The sequence below is a fragment of the Nycticebus coucang genome, chromosome 7 (assembly GCF_027406575.1).
Source record: "Nycticebus coucang isolate mNycCou1 chromosome 7, mNycCou1.pri, whole genome shotgun sequence".
Taxonomy (NCBI): domain Eukaryota; kingdom Metazoa; phylum Chordata; class Mammalia; order Primates; family Lorisidae; genus Nycticebus; species Nycticebus coucang.
In genome coordinates, this window is record NC_069786.1 from 100,227,481 (window position 1) to 100,246,254 (window position 18,774).

The window sequence follows — 18,774 nt, forward strand, 5'->3', positions numbered from 1 at the left end:
CACCACAGCGCCCGGCTATTTTTTTGTTGCAGTTTGGCCGGGGCTGGGTTTGAACCTGCCACCCTTGGCATATGGGGCCGGCGCCCCACTCACTGAGCCACAGGCACTGCCCAAAACATGTATAGGTTTAAAGTTAATTCATGGCAATTACCTCTTTTATTTAAAATGAGAAACACCAAAAAATACTCCAATAATTGTATTCCTTAATAAAAAGATAAGAAAACTCTTACCTTCATTCACTATTTGATTTTAATTAGTTTATTTCAGTGAGTACAAGACTTCACATTAAAGAACTACAAAATAGGCTTGGCACCTGTAGCTCAGCAGCTAGGGCGCCAGCCACATACACTGGAGCTGGTGGGTTTGAATCCAGCACAGGCCTGCCAAACAATGACAACTACAACAAAAAATAGCCGGGCGTTGTGGTGGGCACCTATAGTCCCAGCTACTTGGGGGGAGGCTGAGGCAAGAGAATCGCCTAAGCCCAAGAGTTGGAGTTTGCTGTGAGGTGTGACACCATGGCATTCCACCAAGACTGATATAGTGAGACTCTGTCTCAAAAAAAAAAAAAAAAAAAAAAAAAAAAAAACTACAAAATAGTATGTCCTTATATGTAATGGGTATATAGTTCCAATTGGGAATTAATGTCTAGCTTAAAAATTATAATATATGGGGGTGGCGCCTGTGGCTCAGTCGGTAAGGCGCCAGCCCCATATACCGAGGGTGGTGGGTTCAAACCCGGCCCAGGCTGAACTGCAACCAAACAATAGCCGGGCGTTGTGGCGGGCGCCTGTAGTCCCAGCTACTCGGGAGGCTGAGGCAAGAGAATCGCTTAAGCCCAGGAGTTGGAGGTTGCTGTGAGCTGTGTGAGGCCACGGCACTCTACCAAGGGCCATAAAGTGAGACTCTGTCTCTACAAAAAAAAAAAAAATTATAATATATGTGCCAGAGAAATTGCCTAATTCATAATTTCTCTACTTTAATAAATCCCAATTCTGTAAATTCTTAGTTTGTAAGAATTATAATCTTCTATCCAAAACTCTAATTGGCAATTAGATGCAATTAAACATTCTATTATCAAACTTACATTTATCCCTATGAGCTCTTCAGTGTGAAAGCTGGTAATTCCCCCTAGGAGTCCCTAGGAGCCCCTGGAAGTCCCAGTTACACGTAATACACAGAATACTTAGATTTACCTCAAGTTTAGCATCAAGTTCAGCATCAGATGCCACCACATGCTCATCCTCTTTTTTTCCTGTTGCTTTGATAAAGACCTGTTTAGTTTTCCAGTATTTCTTTTGCATTCTGCTGACTACTGACTGGTTATCTTCTGGTCTTGGTTGCCCAAAGGAATCCATGGAGTGACTATAAGGAATAAATTAAACTTCTTTTAAAAATCTTCTCAAAAATAAGGTTGGGCAAGTTGGCTCATGCCTGTAATCCTAGCACTCTGGGAGGCTGAGGCCGGTGGACTGCCTGAACTCACAGGTTCGACACCAGCCTGAGCCAGAGCGAGACCTGTCTCTAAAAATAGTCAGGCTTTGCGGTGGGAACCTGTAGTCTCAGCTACTTGGGAGGCTGGGGCTAGAGAATCGCTTGAGCCCTAGAGTTTGAGGTTGCTGTAAACTATGACGCCATAGCACTCTATCAAGGGCCCCAAAGCGAGACTCAGTCTCAAAAAGCAAAGGGGTGTGTGTGGGCGTGGTGGCTCACACCCGTAATCCCAGCACTCTTGGAGGCCAAGGTGGGAGTTTGAGACCAACTTGAACTTGAGTGAGACCCTGTCTCTAAAAAAATAGCCCCTGGTGGGACCTCACCTTAAGTGCATAATGTAATAGTACATTTCAAAAACTATTAAGAATAGAGTATAAATGTCTTGCCACAACAGTAAGTGAGCTGAAGGTTATGTTAATCAGTTTGGTGTAAGCATTCCACATTTTATATCAAATCAGCACATTGTACCCCATAAATGCATAAATGTACACAGTTATGATTTAATAAAGAAAAAAAAAATAGCCGGGTATTATGGCGGTTGCCTGTAGTCCCAGCTACTCTTGGGAGGCTGAGGCAAGAGAATCACTTGAGCCTAAGAGTTTGAGGTTGCTATAAGCTATGATGCTATGGCACTCAATCCCAGGGCAACTGAGTAAGACTCTGTCTCAAAAACAAACAAACACACACACACACACACACTTCTCAACAAGAAATATCTATCTAATTGACAAGCTAAAAAAGATAATAGAATATGTTCATATTCAAACATACTAATGCTTGCTTTGTTTTAGCTAAATTTGTTATATGAAAGCAGGCTAAAGATTAATGATACTTATACTAATTTCGGTTAGGTGAAGGATAATAAAACTTATTATTTTGCAATTATGTCTGAAAATAATTCTATTTGACCAATCCCTATTTATAGATGTTTATTTGTTTCTAACTTTTGCTTTTGTAATAATTCTGCAAAATGAACAAACTTGTAAACACATCTTTTCATGCTACTATTATTTCCTTAGGAAAACTTCCTATAGTTACAATTACTATGTAAGACAAACACACATTTAATAAACATTCTAAGATATGCATAAATTCATATCCCTTAAAAATCACTCATAGAAATACTTTAATAGCCAATAAACTAACAAAAATAAAGACCTTAGGTATAGGAGAAAGTTGTTATGAAAGAAATAGACATTATAAAATGCAAACACAAAAATTTATGTGAAAGTAATTGTTCTTAACATGGTTAACATGGCTATATAAGGAAATGCAAATTTGAAAACTATTTCTTAAGGAAATATAAAAGAAGAAATAATAAAAATAATTTGACTCCAGTAAAATTTGGGCATTGGAACAAAAAAGTGGTACTGAAGTATGTGACTCATTCATCACTTTTAGGCACAGCAATAGATAGTATTCCTCATGTTGGTAAAGAAATAGAGGTTCGCTTTCTTTTTATTTTGAAGTAATTACTAATTAAATAAAAATAGCATACCTAATTTCCAAATTACTAGGGATAAAACCAAAAAGCCAGAGAAACTTTAGCAAAGACAGGATAGGAAAAACAGGAGTAAGGTAACATATAACACACAGTGTAAACCAAGATGATAGAAAAAGAACAATAATATATTTTTTATTTTGTTTTTGAGACAAAGTCTCAAACTGTTGCCCCAGGTAGAGTGCCATAGCATCACAGCTCACAGCAACCTCTAATTCCTGGGCATAAGCGATTCTCTTGCCTCAGCCTCCCAAGTAGCTGGGACTACAGGTGCCCGCCACAATGCTCAGCTATTTTTTGGTTGTAGTTGTCATTGTTGTTTGGCAGGCCTGGACTGGATTCGACCCCACCAGCTCTGGTATATGTAGCTGGAGCCTTAGCTGCTTGAGCTACAGGCACCAAGCCTAAAGAATGAGAATATTTTGTATAAATGAATGTAGACTTCTTTGTAAATACTAAAACTCAAAAATCATTTAAAAAAAACCCAAATCTAACTGTAAGCTATTTGAGAACCATCTAAGACAAAAGGACACAAAGAATAAAAGTAAAGTTATAGGTAAAGAGATACCAAGTAATACAAACAAAAATCAGGATAGCAATATAAATATTAGACAAAGGAGATTTTAATAAAAAGCATAAAAACAGAATGAATACAAACTATAAAATCCACAAAATGACCACTTTTCCAAATATCCTCTGGATATTGTCCTTTGGAGAGGCTCCTAGATTCCTGAGCAGTATAGATAAGTCACCCTTGCTGAGCCTCTTATATGTTATCCCTCAAGTTTTACACTGTGCTAATACATAGAGGATCTTGAGGGAAACCGGCAATATTTCTTTCCCATCCAGTTTCTGTCTGCTTTTCTTTTTTTTTTGTAGAGACAGAGTCTCACTTTATGGCCCTCGGTAGAGGGCCGTGGCCTCACACAGCTCACAGCAACCTCCAACTCCTGGGCTTAAGCGATTCTCCTGCCTCAGCCTCCCGAGTAGCTGGGACTACAGGTGCCTGCCACAACGCCCAGCTATTTTTTGGTTGCATTTTGGCCGGGGCCGGGTTTGAACCCGCCACCCTCGGTATATGGGGCTAGCGCCTTACCGACTGAGCCACAGGCGCCACCCTCTGTCTGCTTTTCATTACTATTTTTTTTTTTTGTAGAGACAGAGTCTCACTTTATGGCCCTCGGTAGAGTGCCGTGGCCTCACACAGCTCACAGCAACCTCCAACTCCTGGGCTTAAGCGATTCTCTTGCCTCAGCCTCCCGAGCAGCTGGGACTACAGGCGGCCGCCACAACGCCCGGCTATTTTTTTGTTGCAGTTTGGCCGGGGCCGGGTTTGAACCCGCCACCCTCGGTATATGGGGCCGGCGCCCTACCAACTGAGCCACAGGCGCCGCCCTGCTTTTCATTACTATTAACTGCTTTCAAGTTCTCCCCTCCTCCTCCATTTGATTTATTTATTTATTTATTTATTTATTTATTTATTTATTCATTTTTTTAGACAGAGTCTCACTTTGTCGCCCTTGGTAGAGTGTGTGGGTTGCTCACAGCAACCTTCAGCTCTTGGGCTTAGGTGATTCTCTTGCCTCTGCCTCCCGAGTAGCTGGGACTACAGGCACCTGCTATAATGCCTGGCTATTTTTCTTTTTGCATTTTGGTGGGGGCCAGGTTCGAACCCATCACCCTCGGTATATGGGACCAGCACCCTCCTCACTGAGCCACAGGTGCTGTCCCATACCCCATTTTATAATTGTTATCAGCATGAGGGTCAGTCCAATTGTATGACAAATTGCTAATCTCTTCTACTAAACTGACTGCAGGCTTATGTTAGGCCTAATGAGTTAAGAGAAGAAAATGCTAGGGAGCATCAGGAGAACACATCTCTTTCCTCCATTGACTTCCATGTTGATGTAGCTTAAATAACTTACTGCTGTCCTCTCACCATTCTCATTATTTCCTTCTTGGAGGAAAAAGAGTAACTTGTCTGGGGTGGCGCCTGTGGCTCAGTGGGCGGGGCGCCAGCCCCATATACCGAGGGTGGCAGGTTCGGACCCGGCCCCAGCCAAACTGCAAAAAAAAAAAAAAAAAAAAAAAGAGTAACTTGTCTGACAGGTAATCCGAGAGTAATAAACTTGACTTCTCCCTTTCCTCTCTGGAGGATCTTCTGCCTACAGAAAGCACACATTCCCTGGCAAGGGGAGAAAGTGTCTGGGAGGGTAAACCTGCAAAAGTGAGATTTGCACATTTGTGGGTTTTGATTGAGAGCACTGCTACATCTGCTTGCCACTGGTAGTAGCAGGTTAACCAGAAAGCCAAGCCTTTTTTTTTTTTTTTTTTTTTTGTTTGAGACAAAGTCTCAATTTGTCGCCCTTGGTAGGATGCCATGGCATCTTAGCTCACAGCAACCTCAAAATCCTGCCCACCACAATGCCCGGATGTTTTTTTGGAAATGGGGTCTTGCTCTTGCACAGACTGGTCTCAAACTCCTGAGTTTAGCAATCTGCCTGCCTTGACCTTCCAGAGTAGAAAGCCAAGTCTTACTAGTTTGAAATATCAAATGACAGCATTCAAGGCTGGCAGAAATACCAGAAATTTAGGAGTGATATCCTGGAAGAGAGGGAACCAAAGATGAGGGAACCAATTCTATATAGTATAAATTTCTCCTAATCTTTATGCTGATCACTAAACTCATCATGAGTTGAAGGAGGAAACTCCAGGAACCCTGGCAGAAAATCAGCCCCTGAATGATAACTAAAACAAGTAAGTGAAGATTTTAGCTGCTACCTCTACAGAGGAGACAGAGTTTGGAGTTTGAATTCAGCCAAGTTATTGGCTTCGAGAATAAAAATTCTTTTTCAGAAAAACAAAACACAATCCAGAGTCTCTGAAATGCATCATTCAAAAGGCCAGTATCCAATCAAAAAAACACTAGACATACAAAGAAATAGGAAAATGTGACCTATACTCTGGGTGGGGTGGGGGAGAGTAGTCAATAAAAACAAACCCCTACGATTTCCTAGATATTATAATCAGACACATACTTAAAGCAGCCATTATAAACATGTATAATACAAAGATTTAAAATAGGATATGTGCACAATAAATGAAAAGATAGAAAATATTAGAAGAAAACAAGTGAAAGTCTCTAGCTACAAAGTTCAATAACTATAATTAAAAAAACACTGGATAGCCTTAAAAGCAAACTAAATATGGCAGAAGTTAGAAGTGAACTTGAATCAATAAAAATTACCCGATCTGGCCAGGCATGGAATTTACTTCTTCTATGTTATCCAATTTGTTGTCATATAATTGTTCATGGCAGTCTATGATCCTTTATATTTCTTTTTTTGTTTTTTTGCTTGTACGAAAGGTTTTTATTGGTGAGAAAGGGATGCTGCAGAGCAGCACCAAGGAGGAGAGAAAAGAAGAGAGAGAGAAGAGAGAGAGAGAAGAAGGGGGGGAGAGACGGAGACCAAGAGAAACAGAGAGAGGAGGGGAGAGAGAGCGATCCTTTATATTTCTATGGTTTCTGTTATAATGTCTCCTCTATTGTTGCTGGTTTTATTTATTTCTCTTTTTTTTCTCAGTCTAGCTAAAGGTTTACCAATTTTATTTATCTTTTTTAAAAAACTCTTAGTTTTGTTGATCTTTCCTTTTCTTCTTTTTTCCTAAGACTGGGTAGAGTACTATGGCATCATCATAGCTCACAGCAACCTCAAACTCCTGGGCTCAAGTGATCTTCATGCCTCAGCCTCTCTAGTAGTTGGGATCACAGGCAACTGCCACAATGCCCAGCTGATTTTTCTATTTTTAATAGACACAGGGTCTCAGTCTTGCTGAGGCTGGTCTTGAACTTCTGAGCTCAAGCAATCCTCCTACCTCAGCCTTCCAAACTACTAGGATTACAGGCCTGAGTCACCCTACCCTGCTGTTGATCTTTTGTATTGTTTTTTTTTTTTTTTTAGTCTTTACTTACTTTGTTTATATTAACTGTGAGCTTTATTATTTCCTTCCTTTTTTCTTTGAGACAGAGCTTCAAGCTGTCCCTATGGGTAGAGTACCGTGAGATCACAGCTCATAGCAACCTCCAACTCCTGGGCTTAAGTGATTCTCTTGCCTTAGCCTCCCAAGTAGCTGGGACTACAGGCACCCACCACAACACCCAGCTATTTTTTTGTTGTAATTGTCGTTGTTTGGCAGGCCCAGGCTGGGTTCGAACACACCAGCTTCGGTGTATGTGGCTAGCACCCTAGATGCTGAGCTACAGGCGCCAAGCCTTTTTCTTCTTTTTTGATGTAGGTGTTAATTGCTATGAACTTCCCTCTTCACAGTGCTTTTGGTAACATCCCTTAAGTTTTTTTTTTTTTGTAGAGACAGAGTCTCACTGTACCGCCCTGGGGTAGAGTGCCGTGGCATGACACGGCTCACAGCAACCTCTAACTCTTGGGCTTATGCAATTCTCTTGCCTCAGCCTCCCGAGCAGCTGGGACTACAGGCGCCCGCCACAACACCCAGCTATTTTTTTGTTGCAGTTTGGCTGGGGCTGGGTTTGAACCCGCCACCCTCGGCGTATGGGGCTGGCGCTGAGCCACAGGTGCCGCCCACATCCCTTAAGTTTTGATTTTTTTTTGTTTTTTTGAGACAGAGTCTCACTTTGTTGCCCTCGGTACAGTGCTGTGGCATCACAGCTCACAGCAACCTCCAACTCTTGGGCTTAAGCCAGCAGTTCTCATCCTGTGGGTCAACACATAGGAACTGTATTAAAGGGCTGCGGCATTAGGAAGGTTGTGAACCACTGGCTTAAGCAATTTTGTTCCCTCAGCCTCCTGAGTACCCAGGACTACAGGTGCCCGCCACAATCCCTGGCTTTTTTGTTGTTGTTGTTGCAGTTGTCATTGCTGTTTTAGCTGGCCGGGCCGTGTTCAAACGGGTCGGTGCTCTACCCACTGAGCCACAGGCACCATCCTAAGTTTTGATATGTTGTATTTCCACTTTTGTTTCAAGATATTTAAAAAGTTTGCTTTTAATTTCTTATTTGCCCAATTGAGTGTTTAGGAACATCATTTTTTCTTTTTTTTTTTGAGACAGAGTCTCACTTTGTTGTCCTCGGTAGAGTGGCATGGTATCACAGTTCACAGCAACCTCAAACTCTTGGGCTCAAGTGATTCTCTTACCTCAGCCTCCAAAGTAGCTGGGACTACAGGCGCCCACCACAATGCCTGGCTATTTTTAGAGATGAGGTCTTGCTCTGGCTCAGGCTGGTCTCGAACTCGTGAGTTCAGGCAATCCACCTGCCTCAGCCTCCCAGAGTGCTAGGATTACAGGCGTGAGCCACCTCACCTGGCCCCTATTATTTTTTTCTTTTCTTTTTTTTTTTTTTTATTGTTGGGGATTCATTGAGGGTACAATAAGCCAGGTTACACTGATTGCAATTGTTAGGCAAAGTCCCCTATTATTGATTTCTGTTTCAAACTATTGTAGTTGGAAAAGATATTTGATATAATACAATCTTACTAAGTTTGTTAAGACTTACTTTGTGGCCTACAATTTGATCTATCCTGGATAATGTTCCATGTGCACGTAAGAAAAACATGTTTCCATAGCTGGGCGTTGTGGCAGGCACCTGTAGTCCCAGCTACCCAGGAGGGTGAGGCAAGAGAATTGCCTAAGGCCAGGAGTTGTAGATTGCTGTGAGCTATGTGACGCCACAGCACTCTACTGAGGGCGATAAAGTGACACTCTGTCTTTACAAAACAAAAAAAAGAAAGAAACATGTTTTCAGCTGCCATCGAATGGAATATTCTGCATATGTCTGTTAGGTACATTTGTTCTAAAATACAGTTCAAAAAATAATAAAATAAAAAGTTCAATTCCAATTTTTTTTTTTCTTTTTTTAGACAGAGTCTCACTCTGTCGCCCTAAGTAGAGTACTGTGGTGTCACAACTCACAGCAACCTCCAGCTTTTGGGCTTAGGTGATTCTCTTGCCTCAGCCTCCTGAGTAGCTGGGACTACAGGCGCCCACCACAATGCCCAGCTATTTTTTTTGTTGCATTTTGGCCAGGGCTAGGTTCAAACCTGCCACCTCAGTATATAGGTCTGGTGCCCTACTGACTTAGCCACGGGCACCCAATGTTTCTTTATTGAATTTGTTGGGATGATTTGTCCATTGTTGAAAAAGGGTGTGTTAAAGACCCCTACTATTATTATATTGATGTCTCTCTTCAGATCTATTAATATTTGCTTTATATACATGTTTAGATTCTCTACTATTGGCCAAATATGTATTTTGAAATTATTATATCTTCTTAATCCCTTTGTCATTAACATAATGACCTTCTTTTACAGTATTTTGAGGTAAAGTCTTTTATCTGATATAATTTTATCTATTCCCACTCTCTTTGGTTTCCATTTGCATAGCATATCTTGTTCCTTCCTTTCCCTTTTAATCTATGCATGTCTTTAAGAGTGAAGTGAGTCTCTGATAAACAGCATATAGTTGCACCTCTCCTTGTTTTGTTTTTTTATCCATTGGGCCACTCTATGTCTATTGATTGAACAACTTAATCCATTATATTCAAGGTAACTATTATTATATATTATAATTATATTAATTATATTCAAGGACTGAGTACTGCCATTTTGGTAACTGTTTTCTGGTTATTTTATAGATCCTTTGTTTCTTTTTTTCCTTTTTTGCCCTCTTCCTTTGTGAGTAGATAGTTTTCTCTCATGGTATGCTTTGATTCCTCACTTTTAATCTTTCTTTTTTCTTTTTGAGACAGAGTCTCACTTTCTTGTCCCCGGTAGAGTGGTGTGGCATCATAGCTCATAGCAACCTCAAACTCTTGGGCTTAAGCAATTCTCTTGCCTCAGCCTCCTAGGTAGCTGGGACTACAGGCGCCTGCTATAACACCCAGCTATTTGTTTGTTTGTTTGTTTAAATTGTCATTGTTGTTTAGCTGACCCAGGCTCGATTTGAACCCACTGGCTTGGGTGTATGTGGCTGGCGCCCTACCCACTGAGCTATGGGCCCTGCCCACTTTTAATCTTTTATCTACTACAAGTTTTTGCTTTCTGGTTATCATGAAGCTTACATAAAACATTACATTTCAAGCTAACAACTTAACTTTGATCCCATAGAATAATGCTACACTTTTACTCCACCCTGTTCCCATACTTTGTTTTGATGGCACAGTTCACATTCTTATATCATACATCAATAACAAATTATTGTAGCTATTATTTGTAATAGTATTGATCTTTAACATTCATAAATAAAGGTATAGGTCATTAGAGTTATAGTATTAGAGTATTCTGAATTTGTGTACTTACTTTTATCAGTGAGTTTTACACTTTTAGATAATTTTGTGTTACTCATTAGCATTCTTTTCTCTCAGCTTGAAGAACTCACATTAGCATTTCTTGTAAGACAAGTCTGGTGGTGATGAACTTCCTCAACTTTTGTTTGGGAAAGTCTTTAACTCTCCTTAATTTCTGAAAGATAGCTTTGCCAAGTACAGTGTTCCTGGATGGCAGGGGATTTTTTTTTTTTGTTTTTTCCTTCAGCACATTTATCATTCTACTCTCTCCTGGCCTATAGGGTTTCTGCTAAGAAATCCACTGTTAGCCTTCTTGAAACTCTTCTATATATAATTTCTTTCTTTTATCTTGTTGCTTTTAGTATTCTTTGTCTTTGGTTTTTGACAGGTTAATTATTTATCACTATATTATTTGGATTAAATCTGATTGGAGACCTTTGATCTTCCTGGATATTCATCTCTTTCCCCAGATTTAGAAAATTTTCTATTATTTCTTTAAGCTTTCTACCCCTTTCTCTCTTCTATTTCTTTTTCTTTTTCTTTTGTAGAGACAGAGTCTCACTGTACCGCCCTTGGGTAGAGTGCCGTGGCGTCACATGGCTCACAGCAACCTCTAACTCTTGGGCTTACACGATTCTCTTGCCTCAGCCTCCTGAGCAGCTGGGACTACAGGCGCCTGCCACAACGCCCAGCTATTTTTTTGTTGCAGTTTGGCTAGGGCTGGGTTTGAACCCGCCACCCTCGGCATATGGGGCCAGCGCCCTACTCACTGAGCCACATGCACCGCCCTCTCTTCTATTTCTTAAACTCTTATAATTAGAATATTAGCTCTTTTGAGCAAATCGTGTAAACTTTAAATATTGTAAACTTTCTTCATTCTTTATTTTTCTCTGGCTATATATTTTCCAGTATCCTGTCTTCAAATTCACAGATTTTTTTTTTTCCTCTGCTTGATCAGTTCTGCTACTGATGCTCTCTATTGCATTTTTTCATTTCATTCATTGTATTTTTCAGCTTCAAAATTTTTTTTAAAAATAATATCAATGTGTTAAATTTCTTAGTCATTTATTGTTATCCTGATTTCACTGAATTGTTTCTCTGTATTTTATTAAAATTCATTGAGCTTCCTTGTAACAATTATTTTAAATTCTCTTTTAAACAACTCATAGGGTCATTTACTGAGAGATTATTATGTTGTTTTGGTAGTGTTATGTCTGCTTCATTTTTCTTATTTATGACAGAGTCTCACTTTGTCACCCTTGGTAGAGTGCCCTGGCATCATAGCTCATAGTAACCTCAAACTCTTAGGCTCAAGCAATTCTCTTGCCTCAGCCTCCTTAGTAGTTGAGACCTGCCACAATGCCCAGCTATTTTTAGAGATGGAATCTTGCTCTGTCTCAGGCTGGTTTTGAACATGTGAGCTCAGGCAGTCCACCTGCCTGGGCCTCCCAGAGTGTATGTTTCTTTTCTTTGTTCTCTCATTTTTTTTTTTTTTTCTTGAGACAGTCTCACTCAGTTCCCCAGGCCAGCGTGCTGGGGCATAGCCTAGCTCATGGCTACCTCAAATTCCTGAGTTCAAGCAATCCTCCCACCTCAGCCTCCTCAGTAGCAGAGACAATAGGCACCTGCCACAACTCCCATTCAGTTCTTCTATTTTTAGTAGAGATCAGTCTCATTCTTGCTTAGGCTGGTCTCAAACTCCTGAGCTCAAGGAATCCTCCTGCCTCAGCCTCCCAGAGTGTTAAGATTATAGACATGAGCTATTAGTAGGCCAAGGTTTTTTATATTTCTTGTTATCTTACATTGATACCTATGCATTTGGTGGAGCAATCACTGTTTGTAAGCTTTATGGGCTTAGTTTCACTGTGGAAAGGCTTTCCCCTGTGGTAGTGAGGGGTGCAATGGTTCTGGTACCAATGAGGGTGCTAGCTGTGTAATCTCTATACAGCTCTGTTAGCTGAGTATAGTGCTGATGAAAATTGCAGTGATCCATAGCAGCAAATGTTGTGGAAATTGTGGCAAAGGTTGGTGGCAATGAGTGCTAGGGTCCCTCCAACCTATTTTTCTCCCACCAACTAAACTGTGAAAGGATCCCTTTTGCCGTTGTTGCCTGATGAATAGCACCCATAGGTGCTCTGAGTTCCCAGGCAGTAATGGCACTGGTTCCTAGGATGCAGGAATCCTTACTGCTCTGGGTGAGAATAGAATACAAAATGCTTGTGAGGCAGCTAGGAGTGAGAATGAGAGCACTGGTGGGCTCAGTGTTAGAGTGTTTTTAGGGTTGAGATGGGCACAAGATCTTTAAGCAGGCTGAGCTGCAGCCCAGAGTGAAGCCACATGCAGCAAGAGCTTCTCCAGAGCCCAGAGTGTAAACTCTTTAGTTATATACATTTGCCAAATGGATATGATAAACAATTTCCAACTTTCTGGAAAGTTCTTCCATCTCCCTTTCTAGTCAATCCCTACCCTATCAGAAGCTGTTAGTGTTTTGATTTTGTTCACCTTAGTTTTTACTAGTTAGTTCATTTTTTAAATTGTGGAATAGTATTCCTTTGGTATGAGTGTATCTCTGTATGTTTACAGTTTTTGGCTATTATAAATAAAGCTATAATAAACATATCTATAAGAAAGCAGAGAGAGGGAAGGAGGGAGGGGGCGGGGCCTTGGTGCATGCCACACCTTCTGGGGGCAAGACATGATTGCAAGAGGGACTTTACCTACCAAATGCAATCAGTGTAACCTGGCTTATTGTTCCCTCAATGAATCCCCAACAATAAAAAAAAAAGATAGCCGGGTGCTGTAGCGGGCACCTGTAGTCCCAGCTACTCGGGAGGCTGAGGCAAAAGAATCGCTTAAGCCCAGGAGCTGGAGGTTGCTGTGAGCTGTGTGATGCCACGGCACTCTACCAAGGGGCATAAAGTGAGACTCTGTCTCTACAAAAAAAAAAAAAAAAAAAAGAAAAGAAAAGAAATTGCTTCAGGTCTAAGCAGCTCTGCTAAAATAAAGAAATTGCTTTTTACATTTTCATTAGCAATGTATGAGCAATATCTTTACCAACATTTAAATTTTGCAGTCTTTTCAGTTTTATCCAATCTAATCATTGTATAGTGGTATTTCTTTGTGTCTTTATTGTGCATTTCACTGATGATGAGCACTTTTTATGTACTGATTGGCTATTTGTATACCCTATATTGTAAAGTTAAGTCTTTTGCTTGTGATAACATTGAGTTGTCTTTTTACTATTGAGTTATAGAGTTCTGAGATTTTGATTGAGACGGCTCTGAATCTGTAGATCAATCTGGAGAGTAATGGCACCTTAACAAATTTAAATCTTTTAATCCGTGAATATCGTATATATCTTACTTGGGTCTTTCAATATTTGAATAGTTTTTAGGGTTTTTAATAGATTATCTATACATCTTTTGTTAAACTTATTATTATGTATTTTATGTTTTTTGATGCTATTGTAAATAGCATATTTCCTAGTCTTACCAAATGCCTTTCCATCTATATTTCATGCTTTTATTTCTCAAATGTCCCCACCATTGCATAAAATATTGGGGGTCTCTGAGGAATCCTTTCCCTACACTAGTCTAAACAAATTAAGAAATAAAGGGTGGGGTGGCACCCTTAGCTCAGTGGGGAGGGCACCAGATACATACACCGAGGCTGGCGGTTTCAAACCCAGCCTGGGCCAGCTAAAATAGCTGGGTGTTGTGGCGGGTGCCTCTAGTCCCAGCTACATGGGAGACTGAGACAAGAGAGTTGCTTAAGCCCAAGAGTTTGAGGTCGCTGTGAGCTGTGACGCCACGACAGTCTACCCAAGGTGACAGCTTGAGACTTTGTTTCAAAAAAAAAAAAAAGAAAGAAAAAGAAATAAAGAGTGGTAGCTGGAAGCCAAAATATCATTTTTGTTAAGGACTGATCTATGAAATGAAATGAAATGAAGGAACATTGAATGGGAAACCCTTTAATTTCTACCAGCCTACAGAAACTGAATTCCAAGATGCCTGAATGCCAGGAGCTATTTCTGTTTTTGCTGTGTCACCCAGGCTGGAGTGCAGTGGCACGATCATAGCTCACCATAACCTCAAACTCCTAAGCACAAACAATCCTCCTGCCTCGGCCTCCAACTAAAAGTGTGTGCTACACTCAGCTACTTTAAAAAAATTTTTCTTTCTGGCTTGGTGCCCATAGCACAATGGTTATGGCGCCAGCCACATACACTGAGGGTCTGCTAAACAAGGACAACTGCAACAAAAAAATAGCCGGGCATTGTGGCCGGTACCTGTAGTCCCAGCTACTTGGGAGGCTGAGGCAAGAGAATCCCTTAAGCCCAGGAGTTTGAGGGTGCTGTGAGCTGTGATGCCATGGCATTCTACCAAGGGAGACATAGTGAGCCTCTGTCTCAAAAAAAAAAAAAAAATTGGGGGTGGGGGCGGCACCTGTGGCTCAAAGGAGTAGGGTGCAGGCCCCCATATGCTGGAGGTGGCAGGTTCAAACACAGCCCTGGCCAAAAACTACAAAAAAAAAAAAAAAAAAAAAAGTTTTTTTTCTGAAGATAAGGCTTTGCTATATTCTCCAAGCTGATCTCAAACTCCTGGCCTCAAGTGATCCTGCCTCCTCAGCCTCCCAAAATGTTGAGATTACAGGCATGAACCCTTATACCTGGCCAAAGTTAACTACTTCTTTATTAAGACCTTAGCACATTTGTTTCAGCCCTACTTACCACTTTGTGTTTTACTTTGTTTCTGGTCCAGATTTGACATTTGAAAAATATTTATTTCAAGATTCCAAATAAATTGTAATGCCAACTTCAGCAGTTTCAAAACACAAGCATAACAGTGTTTTATTATCCAAACATTGCTCTTTTTTTGTGGTTTTGCTTTCCTTTCCCCCAACCTTTGGATTTTGAATAAGTTTATTTTATTATTTAGCCATGCTATCTTCTTTTTAATGACTACTAGAAATTTAGAGCTATTCTTACCATGCCAACTTAAATAGAATTCTCCTTTATTTCTAGTAAAACACAATTTTTAAAGTTTGAAAATAATTAACCACATAGAACACTTTATTCCCTTTTACACTATAAAATATTTAACACATTGAGCTTTCTCCCAATTTGGAATTTAAATCTTACAACAAAATAAAACAAATCAATATTGTCCTAGAGTAGTTTTGTACTCACAATCTCATTGCCTGAAAGCAGGCAAAACAGACTGATGTGAAATGTGCAAGCTAAAGCACTGAAATCCCTATGAGAAAAATAATCTGTGAAGGCTTTTGCCTAAATATAACACCACTATTTGATGCAATTAAGAAAATACATTACACATGTTTGCTGTTTACTATTAATGTAGTACTGGCTTAGCGCCTGTAGCTCAAGCGGCTAAGGCAACAGCCACATACACCAGAGCTGGCAGGTTTGAATCTAGCCCGGGCCTACCAAACAACAATGACAACTGCAACCAAAAAATAGGTGGGCGTTGTGGCAGGCGCCTTTAGTCCCAGCTACTTGGGAGGCTGAGGCAAGAGAATCCTTTAAGCCCAGGAGTTGGAGGTTGCTGTGAGCTGTGATGTCACAGCACTCTACCCAGGAGGACAGCTTCAGGTTCTGTCTCAAAAAAAAAAAAAAAAAAACATATATATATATATTAATGTAGTACTCCTTATTATTCTGGCTCTCAAGCCATGAATCTTCTTACAACATAATCATCAAAGAGTCACAGTTTATAAATGACTTTTTATAAACTGGGGAGAAAAAAACTGTGGGGAGGACTGATAGGAAACACTCTAAAATGTCAACAATGGCTTTCTCTGAAGTGAAATCATGGATGACAGTTTTTTGTAGTTTCTAAATGTATTATAATTAACATATATAACTAGTTTTTATATAACTATTTTTTTTTAATGTCTAGTTGATTATTGAGCCCAGGTATATGTTTTTGGTTTTACCTTTTTATATTTTATTCATTAGTACGATGCAACACTTGTACGTCCTTACTAAAAGTGAGTCATTCATTCATTATTAAATATACATTGAGTGCCTATACTTTATACAGCAATCAGACCTGTCTGAAATAATTAGTAAGTGCAAATAAAAATGTCTGAGAAGTTAGAATAGTTATTAGAAACACTATGTATTAAATCACATCTACTTCATTTGTAAAGGAGCTTTTATCCACCTTTCCTGCCAAAAATCTCACAGCTAATAACTAACAAATAGGATTAGAATTCAGGTGTACTGGGTACCATGAGTGAAATTTCCTTTGAACTGTATGTTGAAGAAAAACAGATTTTAACAGCATGAGGCAAGGAAATGTTATCCTGAATATAGGCTAAAGAATAAAAAGGCAGACTGATGATCCGGACAGTAAGAATCTATAGAATTTAGAAAATAACAACTTACCATTTTGCTCCTGAAAAATAAAGCCGTTAGAAGAAGCAGCTATCTAAGTAGGAAAATTATATATTTCATTTCTGACATTTTGAGTTTGAAATAAGACACATATAAGTTTACAGAAATATTTAACAGGCAATTAAATATTCATTTTAATTGTTTAAAACAATTTATTTATATTAAATGTTTCAAGCTTCAGTCTTTAGTCAGACTATGTTTCAAGCTAAGAACTCTTATTTATTAGTTCTAGGAAATTGTGTGTTATACTAATCTGACTTTTAGTTTCCTCATCAGTAAAAGAAGATTAAAATAGGTTGTTATAAGTTAAATGAAAAACATATGTAAAGTGCTTAGAACAAAAATTGCTGGCACTTAAATTAAGAATTCTTTTTTTCTTTTTTTTTGCAGTTTTTGGCCGGGGCTGGGTTTGAACCTGCCACCTCCGGCATATGGGGCCAGCGCCCTACTCCTTTGAGCCACAGGTGCCACCCCCTAAGAAGTCTTATCATTTGATATTACTCATTTTAACTTTTTTTTTTTTTTTTTTTTTTTTTGTGGTTTTTGGCCGGGGCTGGGTTTGAACCTGCCACCTCCGGCATATGGGACTGGTGCCCTACTCCTTGAGCCACAGGCGCCACCCACTCATTTTAACTTTTAACAGAACTTAAATAAAAAATGATGACATGAGTATTTGCTCTATAAACATGGCTAAGCAGTGAAAACATATGAGACCTTCAAAAAAGAAAGTAGAAATTGGGGGGCAGCGCCTGTGGCTCAGAGCATAGAGCGCCAGCCCCATATACCGAGGGTGGCGGGTTCAAACCCGGCCCCGGACAAACTGCAACAACAAAAAACACTAGCTGGGCGTTGTGGCAGGCACCTGTAGTCCCAGCTACTTGGGAGGCTGAGGCAAGAGAATCACCTAAGCCCAGGAGTTGGTGGTTGCTGTCAGCTGAGACAACATGGCACTCTACCAAGGGCTATAAAGTGGATTGCTTGAGGACAGGAGAGGATTGCTTGAGGACAGGAGTTCAAGACCATCCTGAGCAAAAGCAAAATTTCATATCTACCAAAAATAGAACAGTTAGCCGAGCATGGTGGCCCATGCCTGTAATCCTAGCTACTTGGGAGGCAAAGGGAGGATGGTTTGAGCCCAGTAGTTGGAGGTAGCAGTGAGTTATGATGATGCCACTGCACTTTAGCCAGGGTGACAGAGGGAGACCCTGCTCAAAAAAAAAAAAAAAGATTACTAACAGAGAAATATGTATATATAACAGATACTTAAACCACACCATTGAAATATTAAAATAGGGTGGTGCCTGTGGCCCAGTGGTTAGGGCACCGGCCCCATATACCGAGGGTGGTGGGTTCAAACTCAGCCCCGGCCAAACTGCAACAAAAGAAAAAATAGCCAGGCGTTGTGGCAGATACCTGTAATCCCAGCTACCCAGGAGGCTGAGGCAAGAGAATCTCCTAAGCCCAGGAGTTGGAGGCTACTGTGAGCCGTGACGCCAAAGCACTCTATTGAGGGCAATAAAGTGAGACTTTGTCTCTAAAAAAAAAAAACAAAAGAAATGTTAAAATAAACTTTAGAGGTGCTTTAGTCTAACTTTCTATCTTAATTCAAAAGGGATGGAGACTTCCATAAAATGATAGACCAACTGAAGATTTTTTAGATCTTAATCATAACTGAGATGGCATAAAACAATTTGCTATAAAGAGATTAGAGTATCACTTACCCTCATTTGTCGCAAAATCATTCACCATTCAGAGACGTTAGCAATACACATTTTTGTTAAATGTGCTTATTAAAGACTTTTTATAAGTAAAGTAAGTTATATTTAAAAATTTGAGACATGGGCAGCGCCTGTGGCTCAGTCAGTAAGGCGCCGGCCCCATATACAGAGGGTGGCGGGTTCAAACCCGGCCCAGGCTGAACTGCAACCAAAAAATAGCTGGGCGTTGTGGCGGGCGCCTGTAGTCCCAGCTACTCGGGAGGCTGAGGCAAGAGAATCGCTTGGGCCCAGGAGTTGGAGGTTGCTGTGAGCTGTGTGATGCCAC

General features: G+C 40.2%; 1 protein-coding gene across 7 annotated transcripts in view; it reads right to left on the reverse strand.

Annotated features, from left to right (window-relative positions):
• The window catches only part of ICA1L (islet cell autoantigen 1 like), an 89,138-nt gene that overhangs the window by 53,013 nt on the left and 17,351 nt on the right, over positions 1-18,774 (reverse strand). For all 7 annotated transcript variants that reach the window (XM_053597443.1, XM_053597444.1, XM_053597438.1 and 4 more), the window contains one exon: positions 1,197-1,365. In XM_053597443.1, the coding sequence (XP_053453418.1) occupies positions 1,197-1,358 (162 nt within the window). In that variant the 5' untranslated portion in view covers positions 1,359-1,365. The remainder of the gene's footprint in view (positions 1-1,196; positions 1,366-18,774) is intronic.